Raw genomic sequence first — 12,476 nt, 5'->3', positions numbered from 1 at the left:
CTCTCTGACCACGTCAAGGACAGAGCCAGAGCGAGACCAGCTCAGACCAGCTTGTGCAGATGTGCAAAGTTCATAAAAACCGAGTGAGCCAAGGCAAAAATATTTGGCAGCATCAGTAGTATTTGGCAGCACTGGCAGTATTTCCCAGAATCTGCAATATTTGACAGCACAGCCATCAGCTGATGGTGTGGAAAAGCTCAGTGTTCACACCACTGTGAGATTTTTAATGAAAACCTCTTTCATTGTAATGTTCTGGGTAATTTTGCTATGTTTTCTGTCCACATACACACACAGCTGTCTCCTTTGATAGGTGTGTACTGGCATTAGAACTGCATGCTGAGGGGACTCTGTGTGTGCAGGTGTCTGTGTATGCATACACAGAGAGACCTGGATGCATCTGTGTTTATATGTGGCTCTGTATGTGATATATACACATGAATATATTTTAAAGCAGGTGCTAAATGCTATCTAAATAAAACACTTAGTCATTTTCTAGCTGCTTTGCTACATATGCTGGAGGGGTTTCTTCTTCCTGATTCAGCAAGAGGATTGTGATGTGACATGTACACCCAGCACAGAAACCGAGGAAGGTGCTGAGCATCTCGAAACAGGCTTTAGTATGTTCTCAAGCTCCTGGCATGTCACATTTCCAACTGTTCAACTGAGGGACAGCCCCAAACCACCCCTGCAGCTGGGTCATTTGAATTTTCCAGATCCACTCTATGTCTCCCATTGCTCCATGTGCGTCCCAAACACGGGGATTGGTGGTGGCTGCTTTGAGCTGAGCGGTGGCCAAATAATGCGTGGAAGACTTGGGTTTCTCATTAACTCCAGAGTTGATATAGTCCCATCTCTCCAAGCACCAGCCTGTTTTCCTGCCTCCATCCCAGCTCTGCTGTCCTTCCTTCCCTGCCCAAGCCCTCACCTTCCTCTGCAGCCCAGGACAGTGACTGTTCCCAGGAGGAGAACGGAGGAGCTGTGGGGTGGATGAGAAAACGAAGATGCAGACAGAGAAGGTAATCATGGCTCGGTGGTATTTTCACACTAGAGTTTCTAGTGAAATGACTAAAATTTCTGCAGGTGCCCAGTACTGAGCAATCCCTTGCCAAAACCAAAACCAACCAAGAAATAATCTCCTCCACTAATTAATTGTGCACAGGGGCAAAGGGGAAAAGGGGCCAAGGGGTTATTTTTTATTTTTAAGAGCTCTGTTGGCTCATTGGATAACTTTAACTGTGATGGGAGGAAACAATGCTTGAAACAGTGCTGAAAAACATCTTTTTGGTGGTTTTTTCCCAGCTCTTGTCGGTGTTTGTTTCCCTGCTCCAGGGGTGGGGATGGGGTATGACATACTGCTGCTGCTTCTTGCACTGCTGTACTGGGCAGAGCTCTGGATCCTGAGAGCTCCAGGGCCAGGATGGGCAGAGCAGCAGGGAGAGCTGGACTGTCATTGTGTGGCAACACCACTCTGCCCCGGGGGCTTTCCTTCTTTGGAGTGAGCCAACCACCTGTCTTGCTGCAGCAGTACCCCTGGATGCCACTGTCCCAGCCAGCTGGGCAGCAAGGTCCATTGGGGACAGGGACAGGATGCAGTCCTCCCCCAGTTTGAGGCACTGTTAGGACAGTACGATGAGGTTGGTCTTTGCTTCCTTCCCCAGCACCTCACAGGAACATTGGTCCTCTCAGTCTTCACTGCAGTGTTGGGCTTCTTCCAGTTTGGCTACGGCCTGGGGGTCATTAATGCCCCACAGAAGGTAAGTCAAGCCTCTAACAAGTGCATGGCCAAGGAACTACACCTTCAGGGCAGCTAGGGTCAGTTTGTCCCTTGCAGAAGCCGTCAGGAGGGCTCTGTCCCTTCCCAGGCAGTCTCCCCTGCAGAACAAAGCCCCCATGATCAGGCAACAGGGTGAGAACACGGCCAGGACCCTGCACTGGCACTTCCCCAGGGAAGGGAGTGAGGATCTGCCTGTTGTGGATCTGTCCCCACTGCAATACGATCCCTGTGCCCAGGCCGAGGGACTGCACCCCTCCACCAAATCCAGTGCCAAATCCAGACAACATGCTCACCCCCGCCCCAGGAGGGGGAATGTTCTGTGCCTGTCCATACAGCCCCTCCCTGCTGGGATCTGGGTGTTTTGGAGATGGGGGGGGCTCCAAGATTTCACCCCTGCAGAGCCTGACATGAAAAGTTTTCCTGAGACAGAAAATAAACCAAACCAGGAGTTGGGGATGGTTATAGTTCTGAGCTGACGGTGTTTCTTTTCTTTGCCTGTCACAGGTGATAGAAGCGCACTATGCACGTGTGCTGGGCATCGTCCCCCCACACAGATATGCCACCAATGCCTCTGGGGAGGATGGCACGTTCCCCCAGGCTGGCACAGAGGGCACACTCCCACCCCTGACTGACATCAGCGAGGACCTCTCTAGCTCCTCACACATCCTCACCATGTACTGGTCCCTGTCCGTGTCCGTGTTTGCCATTGGCGGTGTGGTCTCTTCCTTCACCGTGGGCTGGATCGGCGACCGGCTCGGGAGGTGAGAGGCATGTGTGTGCTGTGACTCTGTGCCACAGCCCAAACCCTTCTGATAGATTTTTTTTTTCCCATAGAACCATTTCCTCTCCATAGAAATACAATTTGTGTTATTTCCCCCAATTCAGAATAAAAAGGAAAATACCCTCCAACTTCCAAAATACTGCTTCAACCATCACAGAGGTTGGGCTTATTAAAATCCTCAGTTCTAAATCCGACGTTTTATTGCAACCTGAGCACTTCAGAGAGCAGCTGATGAGCAGCCTTGATTAACATCTGAATTCCCCCTTTTCTTTCCATGGCAAAAGGAAGAGGAGGACATCTGAATGGCACTTGCACAGGATGTATAGTAAAATCTATAACATAATTTTAACTACTCTGCACCCCAGCCTCGTATTTCGCAGTGCCTACTGTAATTTTTTTCCCCTGTAGTGCTGATTAAGTCACTCTGTAGCTCCTCTTGCATGTTGCAATGGCCGCTTTGGCTGAGCGAGGTGCCAGAGGAGCTGTGCTGCCGCTGCCTTACAGGGTGAAAGCCATGCTGGTGGTGAATGTCCTCTCCGTTGCTGGGAACCTCCTCATGGGGCTGGCGAAATTTGGGCCATCCCACATCCTCATCATCTCTGGGAGAGCAGTCACAGGGCTGTACTGCGGTGAGTCCAGGCTGGGTCAGGCATTGAAAGCAGTGCCTTGGCAGGGGGCTGGGTGCTGTTCAGAATTTCTTATATTTTCTAATCCTTTTTTTAGTATAGAAGGGGTTTCACAGGTGGAATTTCCCTCTTCTTCCTATGTCTGTCCTTCTCGATCCAGAATCTTTCCCAGAAGTATTTGGGTTGGGTCTATCATGAAATTGGTTTAATTGACACGCCCTAGAAAGGAGTGAGTCCTTCTGTATCTCAAGGCTGGATCTTGATGGTGGCTGCTCTAAGAGCACATCATTAGCCAGGCTGGTTAACAGGTTCCCTAGACAGAGAGCACAGGAGTACTGTGCACAGAGATGATAAAATAGCTGGCAAGTAATAGGGAATTACATTTGAATTAGCTTAGAAATGACAGCTCTTTACCACTTTACTCTTTACTGGTATGCAAATACAATACTCCACTCCGAAGTTTCAAGGCAAGTTTTAAGAAAGCTCTTTGCCCTGTGGTAACTTCTCCCAGCAGACAATCCCTGCTCTGTGCTCTGCTGTGTGTGTTCAAGTAAAAAGACTTCCTAGTTTGGAGCTCTGAATCCAGGGACATCCCAGCACCTTCCTATGGTGTAGGTGGTTCCCAGCCAGGCGTGAGGGGCTTGATGGGGTGTGGAGTGCAACACACAGGCTCCATCCTCCTTTCCTGTTTGGGAAGTGATTTCTGCTGGTTGCTGTGTCTAGAAGAGGTGACACCCATGTGTGCTCCGTGTAGGGCTCTCCTCTGGACTTGTGCCCATGTATGTCAGCGAGGTCTCTCCCACGGCCCTTCGAGGAGCGATGGGGACGCTGCACCAGCTTGCTATTGTCATGGGTATCCTCTTCAGCCAGGTAAGAAGGAAAACACACACATCCAGAAAGGGTGTTTCAGAGATTAGGGAGACCCCAGTGATGTACAGGAGCACTGCTCACCATTCCATCCCAAAACTGAAGCAGTGCACAAAACAATCTGCTCTAATGGGATTAAACCGCTGCCTTGAGTAAGAGGTGTCTTAACATAGATGACTTCTCAAGAAATAAAAAATACTTCTGCAAACAACTTCTCCTCTCCCTGAGGAAGCTTTTTTCAGCATCTCATCAGTGTCAGGCTGGAGCCTGAGCATGAGACCCCTGATAATCAGGTTCTCAAAAATGGCTTCTTCAGGGAAGCAGGGAGCCCAAAGCTCCCATCAGCATCGTCCACCATGGCACAAGTCCCAGCTACACAACAGCTAGGCACAGAAATGTACAGAAAACAAACACATCCAGAATAAGAGTTGGTATTTGCTTCTACTTCTCTCCTACCTCAAAATGCCATAGTGTTCAATCACTTTCTTTTCTTAGGGTGCAAACTGATCCATTCAAATATGCCTCAATTATTCCAGGTCCTTGGACTAGACTTTCTCCTGGGCAATGACGAGATGTGGCCTCTGCTCCTCGGTCTGTCTGGAGTGGCTGCTGTGCTGCAGTTCTTCCTGCTGTTACTGTGCCCTGAGAGCCCTCGATACCTTTACATCAAACTGGGGAAGGTGGCAGAAGCTAAAAAAAGTAAGGAAGACACATTCTGGGCTTGTCTAGAGTTGTTTTTACACTGTAGATAATATTAAGAACAGAAGGAAAAGCCCAGCTGAGGACTCCCATGTGACTGTGGTTGCTCCATCTCATGCTCTGAGCTCCTGAGGTACAAACTAGCTCTGGACCAAAAACCACTGAGATGTTTGCATGGGACAAAGCAGCACTGCTGAGGGATGAGGCTTGAGAGTGATGTCTTGGGGCTCTTGCAGAGCTGATGTGCTGCTGCCCCTGACCAAGCAGACACACTCTGGATCCTTAGATGTGCCATAGGAACCCTGAGAGCAAGACGACACGGCTGTCCATGTGGTTGGCTTACCCTGAGTTTTGGCTAAAGAGATTCTTGTCCTTACTTAGACCTTTTCTACTACTGAAAATAAAATGTCAATCATTTTTTTCCCCCTAAGATTTGAAAAGGCTTAGAGGAAACTGTGATCCGATGAAAGAGATTGAAGAGATGGAAAAGGAAAAGCAAGAAGCTGCTAGTGAGAAGAAAGTCTCCATAAGACAGCTTTTCACCTCTTCCAAGTACAGGCAGGCTGTCATTGTGGCGCTGATGGTGCAAATATCCCAGCAGTTCTCAGGAATCAATGCGGTGAGTCTCCCCAAAACGTTTGTCTTTCAAGAAATCCATGCTGAGCATGAAAGGGCAGCTCTGGCTCCATCCAGGCCATGCAGGGATGAAAGAAGGCTTTCCCATGGCTGCAGTGGGCTCCTTGGTCCCTGCCAAGCTGGCTGTGGGAGGGCAGGAGGGGAGAGGGGTGGAGGGAGTCCAGCACAAAACCCCTCCCATGACTGCCCACCTACCCAAGTTCGTCAGCAGTTTACTCTCTTGAATGACATCATGCTCACCACAGAATCACTATTTTCTAGCCATTTTTAGGTAAACCGTTTTTGCCTCACCTCCTGGAATACCAGAAATCACCATTTGACACCCAGAAGCATTAAGTAGCACACAGGGATGCCCAGCCTAGCTGGCTCCCAGCCATGCCCACCCCATCCACCTGCCATTGGGTCAGACATCCATTTACCTCCTGCCCTTAACTTTCACCGGAAAGGAATCACCTTATTCTTGGAGCGAAGGAAGAAATGGGAGTCATTGCAATGAGAATATTTAAACATTCATGTAAAACTCGGTCATATTAAGATATTTGTCTTCGGTGCTCAGTGCTGGTGATCTGGATTTTAAGATTAACCATGGGCTACATAGAAGAAAACAGTTTTAATGTGCAAATGCAGTAGCTCAAGAGGGGAATTTCAACAGGATTTTTAACTCCCTCAGGCTCCTTTGAAATTTTCAGCTTTAATTATTATAACAAGCCGTTAAAAGTTGAAAAACTAATCATAATTAAATTACGCCACATCTCAGTCACGCAAGCGCAACTCTTTCCTCAGAAGAACAAAAAGTTTCACCAGCGCTGTTGCCTAATCCTTCATCTTGATGTATTTTGATAGATCTTTTACTACTCCACAAACATTTTCGAGAGAGCTGGGGTTGACCAACCAGTTTATGCAACCATCGGTGTTGGAGTTGTGAACACAGTCTTCACTGTTATCTCTGTAAGTAAATACTTCTGCCCCCTGGACTACATAGACATGTAACCTACAATGTGGTTTTGAAATGTGGTTTTATCCTGGAGCTGGGATATGCAGTGTTGCAGGACTCACCCTGAACACCTTACAGGGAAAAACCATTCCCTGGGTAAATTTAATTTGAAAATTCAAGCCTTGACATAGAGCATGTTGCTATTGATCAGCACTGCTAAATGCCTCGGGAGTAGAAACTGCACCACTGTGTTCAGGGAAGCTCTGAAAACTCAGCACTTTCGCCCAAAATAGAAGTTGCCCTTGAGAGTGCAGTTCTGCAGGTCCTGTTCCCCCAGGGAGCCTGCAGGGGATGGGAGCTGTGATGAGGAAGTCACCAGCTCACAGTCTGCCCTTACCTGTTATCTTTCAAACTGTTTTCTGTATGTACATAGCACCTGCACGAGTGATATCCAAGGCTATTCCACAGTAATAAAAGTAATCCAGAACCTATCCTCATCCTATCTAGGCAGAGCTCTGCAGCAATAAAGGGATGGTTCTGTTTCCACAGACTTTCCTTTTGTTTGTCTCTCTCCTGAGAGAATTACCACAATTCCTATCAGCTGGCAATTAGTTTTATAATGTGGCAATTAATATAAGATCAGGAAATGCCAAGCCCATTTCCCTCATATCTCTCGAGAGATTTACAGAGTAAAGGACTTTCACTGAAATGATGCAGGGCTGGCTGCAAGGCAGAAATACACAGCTCCAAGAGATTTAGGACAAGGAGCAATCATTTTAAACTGAAAGAGAGCAGGTTTTGATTATATTTTAGAAAGAAATTCTTCTCTGTGAGGGTGGGGAGGCATGGGCACAGGTTGCTCAGAGAGGGTGTGCATGCCCCATCCCTGGAAGTGTTCAAGGCCAGGTTGGATGGGGCTTGAAGCAACCTGGTCTTGTGGAAGGTGCCCCTGCCTATGACAGGGGGTTGGAACCGGATGAGTTTTAAGGTCCCTTCCAACCCAAACCATCTGTACTCCAGCATGTGTGACAGGAGGTTTTGGGGTGAACCTGTTTTAGAGAAAGTCCATCACAGGCCCTGTACTGAGGAAAAAATATGATGTTTATTGTGAAATGAGGAACAGAGGTGTGCAGCTGGAAGAAGCCTTTCTTCAGCATGGAGGGTGTCCTGCAGTTCAATCCCCACCCCAGAGCTGTCACACTTACAGCCCTGGGCATTTGCTCTTTGCTTCTTTTGGCCATAAGCACTTAAAAATTACCTGCCTTAGTCAATAAATGACAGACCCAGATCAAAAGGCAGAAGCACTGACAGACGGGTGGACCTTGGCAAGAGGAGAAGGGAGCACAGATTCATCTTCTGCTACTTCACATGTCAGCACATGAACTGCCTCCAGCAAAAGAGACAGTCTCTTGGAAGTGTAAATCATGGCTGCAATGGCAGGAAAGGTGGAGCTGCTGGCCAGAGGTGTCCTTTTGAGCAGAGGGGAAGGAGCAGACAGGCTCGGAGGCTGGTGCACAGTTAGGCCAGGCCAGCTGCACTGTCCTCTGGAGGGACCTACAGCTCCCCGTCAGGTGAGGTGTCTGGTACAGACTTAGGTACCTGTCAAAAGCTGGGCGAGATGACTGGAGTCCATTACAATGAGTTAAGAAAAAGCCATCTTTTTAGTTCCTGGAAGAAAAAAAGTAAAAGAGAGAGATAAAAAATCCAGTCAGCAATTCATGCGTAGGAAGGGTGGAAAGTCCCAAGAGCTTGGAAACACACAGGCTCTCAGTGTATGTGCCTTTGCCTTGCCCCTGGCAGGGTGACTGCTCAGTCTGGCTCCCCAGCAGCCACCAGCAGAGTTTCTGGCACTTGGAAACCAGCACATAAATCTCTACCATGAGAGCCAAAAGGGCAGGACGTAACAGATGACTATTGCTAATGGACCTTATCCTGAGACTGGTGGTCCTGGACACTGAGCTGCTGCATGTGTTTCTACAGGTCTTACTGGTGGAGAAGGCAGGCAGGCGGTCCCTGTTCCTGGCTGGTTTGATGGGCATGTTAGTCAGCGCCGTGGCCATGACAGTTGGACTTGTGCTTCTGGTAAGGATTTCTGTCCATGTTTTCTTCATAGTTTGTAAACAAGAGAAGATCCCACCAAAGTCAGTCAAAGCCACTGGTAAAAGCCCCTGTCAAGATGAAAAACAACTAAGGGGTGGGTTCCTTTGCTGAATACCCTGGTTATTAAAGGGTGCCGTTCTGCCTCATTCAGTCAAGGAGAGAGCTCAAAGGAACAGCTGAACTGATGGCTGTGAACTCCTGCAAGCAGCAAGGCTGGCACCACACGCCCAGCCAGCACAAGAGTTTAGATCCTTAATCATTCACAGCCAGTCCCAATTTGTCTGAATAGAAAGAAATTTCTGAAAAAGAATCCTAAATAAAGTAACTAGTGATAATTAATGAGAGTTGCTTTGGGACTATAACACCAAACTCTTGCAGAGCCAGTTTGCCTGGATGAGCTACGTCAGCATGGTCGCAATCTTCCTCTTCGTCATCTTCTTCGAAGTGGGGCCTGGGCCCATCCCCTGGTTTATTGTTGCCGAACTGTTCAGCCAAGGCCCACGCCCTGCCGCCATCGCCGTCGCCGGCTTCTGCAACTGGGCCTGCAACTTCATCGTGGGAATGTGTTTCCAGTACATAGCGGTAAGAAATCCCTCAAACCATACAAATAAACAACTGGCATGACCCCACTGCTGGGCTCCCAAAACAGGCCAGCAGGATGTGGATGTGCCTCCCAGATCTCCATGCTCTAGCCTGGCTGGGCACCTCAACCAGCCAGGGTAGGAAGGGGAAGCCATCCCTGCGGTGCTGATGGTGGTGTCCCTTGTTCCCACTTTCCCACTGCAGGATCTGTGTGGACCATACGTGTTTGTGATCTTCGCGGGTCTGCTCCTCGTCTTCTTTCTGTTTGCGTACTTCAAAGTACCAGAGACTAAAGGAAAGTCTTTTGAGGAGATCGCAGCCGTGTTCCGCCGCAAGAAGCTCTCGGCCAAAGCCATGACTGAGCTGCAAGACCTGCGAAGGAGCGAGGAGGCATAGACACCCCACACACCCAGAAAGGAGAGACTGGACCTCCTTCAGGCACCATGGGAAGAATGTTGGGCAAAAGTCTCATTTCACAAAAACCTTGCAGCTGGCAGACCAGGAGGATCCATCCATCGGATTCCTTCTGGCTGCTGTGGTTCACACCTCCCAGCCATAGGTGGTAACCTGGCATTTTACTCTGAGACACTTGGTACAACTGGGCTGGAGGAAGAGCCAGGGAAAGGACTGGAGGAGTATGTTACATGTGTGTCTCCATGCCCCGCTGGAAGAGGCCAGTGGGACAATGATCTTACCAGATGGCATTGAGCAGGGCCATCTCTTAGCTGAAATGAAGGAAAGAGGGGTTGGCTGATGCTGCAGCCTCATGTTTTCACCTTTTATCCCCATTTCTCTACTTCATTCTGCTGAGTGACCTGGTGCCTTTAGAATCCAACTGCTCATGCAGTTGTGCCACCAGCACACAGCACTGATCCCCCCAGGTGCTAAGGAAAACAGGTGGAGCAAACTCCCCCTTACTCTTGCTTCTGCAGAGGACGAAGGTGGATCCCACCTGAACTGCTTGGGATGTAACTCATTTGCTTTGCTATCTGTGCATTATGGAAATGCTGTCCTATCTCATAAGGATTTCTCAGTCACAATATTTTTAGGAGAATCTTAGAAACTGTGGTTGGGCTGATGGGCATTTTCCTTACATTTCAGCCAGACTATTTAGCACCCTCTTTCCTCCCAGTAAGCCTTTCCTCTCTCCTTTCTCCCTGCTGCAGCACAAGGCACAGCACAACACCGACCACACAAGCGGCCTGGGCCCTCCTGGTCTCCATGTGAGGAGACTCAAGTCCTGCTGCCACACATTCCCTGGTGTGACCATCTCCAGGACACCTCCTTCCCCTTCTGCACCTGCCTTTCCTTCATTTCATACAGTGCTCAAGACCCACAGGCTCCAGGTCCAGCCAAGGATTCAGGCTGCCTGTAGAGCAACAATTAATGATGACCCAGAGAAGAAATGGGTATTGGAAGGTTAACTGGAAGGTGCCACTTATCCAACTCCCACTTTGTATCACTTAGCATTTTGCTGGCTGGATGTGCTTCGGCTAAGATAGTGTGCAGTCAGGAGGTCGTTCTGTTTCCATAGCCTTGTTTGTGCTCCTTTTGCTTATTATGAGACACTTTTATGTGGCAGAATCAAACTCCAAGGATTTTTCTTCCTTTTTTGGGGGGATGTGTTGGAACCACTGTAAAAGCCTGCTCTGTGCTTGACTTTTAAGATTTGTATGTTCCTTGTTGTGATACCAGGTTACTTTCTAGCAACTTTCTCAGGGTAGAAACCCATTATTTATTTAGAGATGAAACACCAGCATTGCTTGGTTGCTGTGTGCTCACCGCAGCTTCTGGTATAGCAGTGGCCAAAATGTAACAGAGTATTAAGCATAACGGAAAGCACAGAATTGATGGTCCGAGGAGGATCATGCTGCTGCTATGCATTTGGTTTTAGGGGAGGTTCATGCTCCTTTCCATGTGCCTGAACTTTTTGTCCTTTGTAGACTTTACTCTCTCAGTATTAAGACCCTGCAGCAAATCCTGGTCACTTCCAAGTGGCAGGAAGAACAGCCACAAGGTCCACTGCAAGGAATGTCTGGCCCCAGTGTGTGCACTGAAGCAGTAAGATTGCACCAAAAGCTTTGCTGGAGTGACTGCTGGGATTTAACTAGAGGAGAACTGGGTCACTGCTGTCATGTGCTGCAGTGGTGGGTGACTCAGGTCCGACATGGGGCACGCAGGGCTGCTGGAACCAAGGCCCAGGCTGGGGCTGAGAAGAGAGCAGTGGAGCTGGGGCACAGGTCTGTGTCGAGCTGTCCATCTGTGTGCTGCACACAGGTTCCCCCCCAGGTGAGACCAGTGGCCATAGCAGGCTTGGAAGCTCTCCACAGTGTTTACTGTAAGTTAAATATTATAATGGATTGTCTGAATGTACAAAAAGAGGGGAAAAAGAGGGTTCTTGGTATCAGCATTGTTATCTATGTCTGTTAGATAAAAGATGAAGAACATCCATGGCATGTGCTGGCTTGTGCTGCTGTTTTTTCCTCCTCTGTACATCTCAGACATACATCCAACGCTAGATAGGATCTATTATCCTAGCAGGACACATTTGCCCCATAGACGTAAAAACTGTGCAAGCCCTCAGTTAAATCCCTTTGAAATGGGTGGTCCAGAGGTGAGACTGTGGGGTTGGAGGCATCCCTGGAGCTGGTGGGAGCTGGCTCTGGGCCAGGATGAACTCAGCAGCCCAAAACCTGGTGCTGGGGCCTTTCTAGGCACAAGAGGCAGAAGGAGCATTTGGGGAAAGGTGGAGTTCAAAGCAGAACCTCCTGCTCTGAGGGCCCAGCCAGGCTGGGCTCCCAGTAACCACATAGGGGGTCCAAAACTATTTCCTAAACTTCTGCTAAGCTTCTTCCTAATGTCTGCGGGGCATTAGTAACTCTGCCAGCAACTCAGCAGTGAGGGGCCATTTATTGGTCAGCACTGAGCAGTCAGTCCTTGTTTTCCTGTGTCACTGGTGAATGAAAGCTTGATCCAATTACTGTAGTGGGGGACATAAATTAGTTTAACAAAGCCCACAGCATTAACATTGCCCATAGCTACAGCGTTGAACTTCCTGGAAGAGCTGCCTGGGAGTTCAGAGGCACCTAAGGAAAATGGAGTGTCAGGCTGTGTTTCCTTGCAGTAGCTGCCATGTGGAAGGTAAAGGAGTTCTCTCTTTCCAGCCTGGGACAGGATGAGCAGAGTTCAGCACTGCTGACCCTTTGTCCTCCCCATGGCTGCAGTGGAAGGATCAAGCTGGGCTGAACTAACACAAGAGCACTTTAACCATATGCCAACACAGGACGGGGTCATTAGAGTCAGCTAAATCTGCAGATATGTTTACTTTTGTCTTGTCCCATCAGGCCGGTAATTAGGACTGTACACTTTATCTGTCCTTGCTACATGCAAGTTCCAGTTAAAACTTGTTCTTGAGACACAGCTTGTTGAATCATTATTTTTATCTCTCACCATTACAGTTTTACTAAGTTGCTAATC

General features: G+C 48.6%; 1 protein-coding gene across 1 annotated transcript; it reads left to right on the top strand.

Moving 5' to 3' along the window:
- Positions 1-857: 857 nt before the first annotated feature.
- Positions 858-11,455, top strand: SLC2A2 (solute carrier family 2 member 2). The gene is made up of 11 exons (XM_085069037.1): positions 858-1,016; positions 1,659-1,754; positions 2,279-2,535; positions 3,060-3,184; positions 3,936-4,051; positions 4,585-4,747; positions 5,179-5,366; positions 6,227-6,331; positions 8,298-8,399; positions 8,796-8,999; positions 9,204-11,455. Exons 1-11 carry the CDS (start codon positions 1,002-1,004, stop codon positions 9,393-9,395), a joined length of 1,563 nt encoding a protein of 520 aa, XP_084925163.1. The 5' UTR covers positions 858-1,001; the 3' UTR covers positions 9,396-11,455.
- Positions 11,456-12,476: the final 1,021 nt, after the last annotated feature.

Source organism: Lichenostomus cassidix, chromosome 9 (assembly GCF_008360975.1).
Source record: "Lichenostomus cassidix isolate B80296 chromosome 9, HeHo_3.0, whole genome shotgun sequence".
NCBI lineage: Eukaryota > Metazoa > Chordata > Aves > Passeriformes > Meliphagidae > Lichenostomus > Lichenostomus cassidix.
Note: the sequence above shows the minus strand (reverse complement) of the source record. Positions and strands in the feature narration are given on the sequence as shown.

Bases quoted from the DNA above. Each gene is read 5' to 3' on its own strand.
- SLC2A2 (XM_085069037.1), top strand. The intron at 8,400-8,795 runs GTAAGGATTTCT...AAACTCTTGCAG, and splicing joins CAGTTGGACTTGTGCTTCTG to AGCCAGTTTGCCTGGATGAG. The intron at 9,000-9,203 runs GTAAGAAATCCC...TTCCCACTGCAG, and splicing joins TGTGTTTCCAGTACATAGCG to GATCTGTGTGGACCATACGT.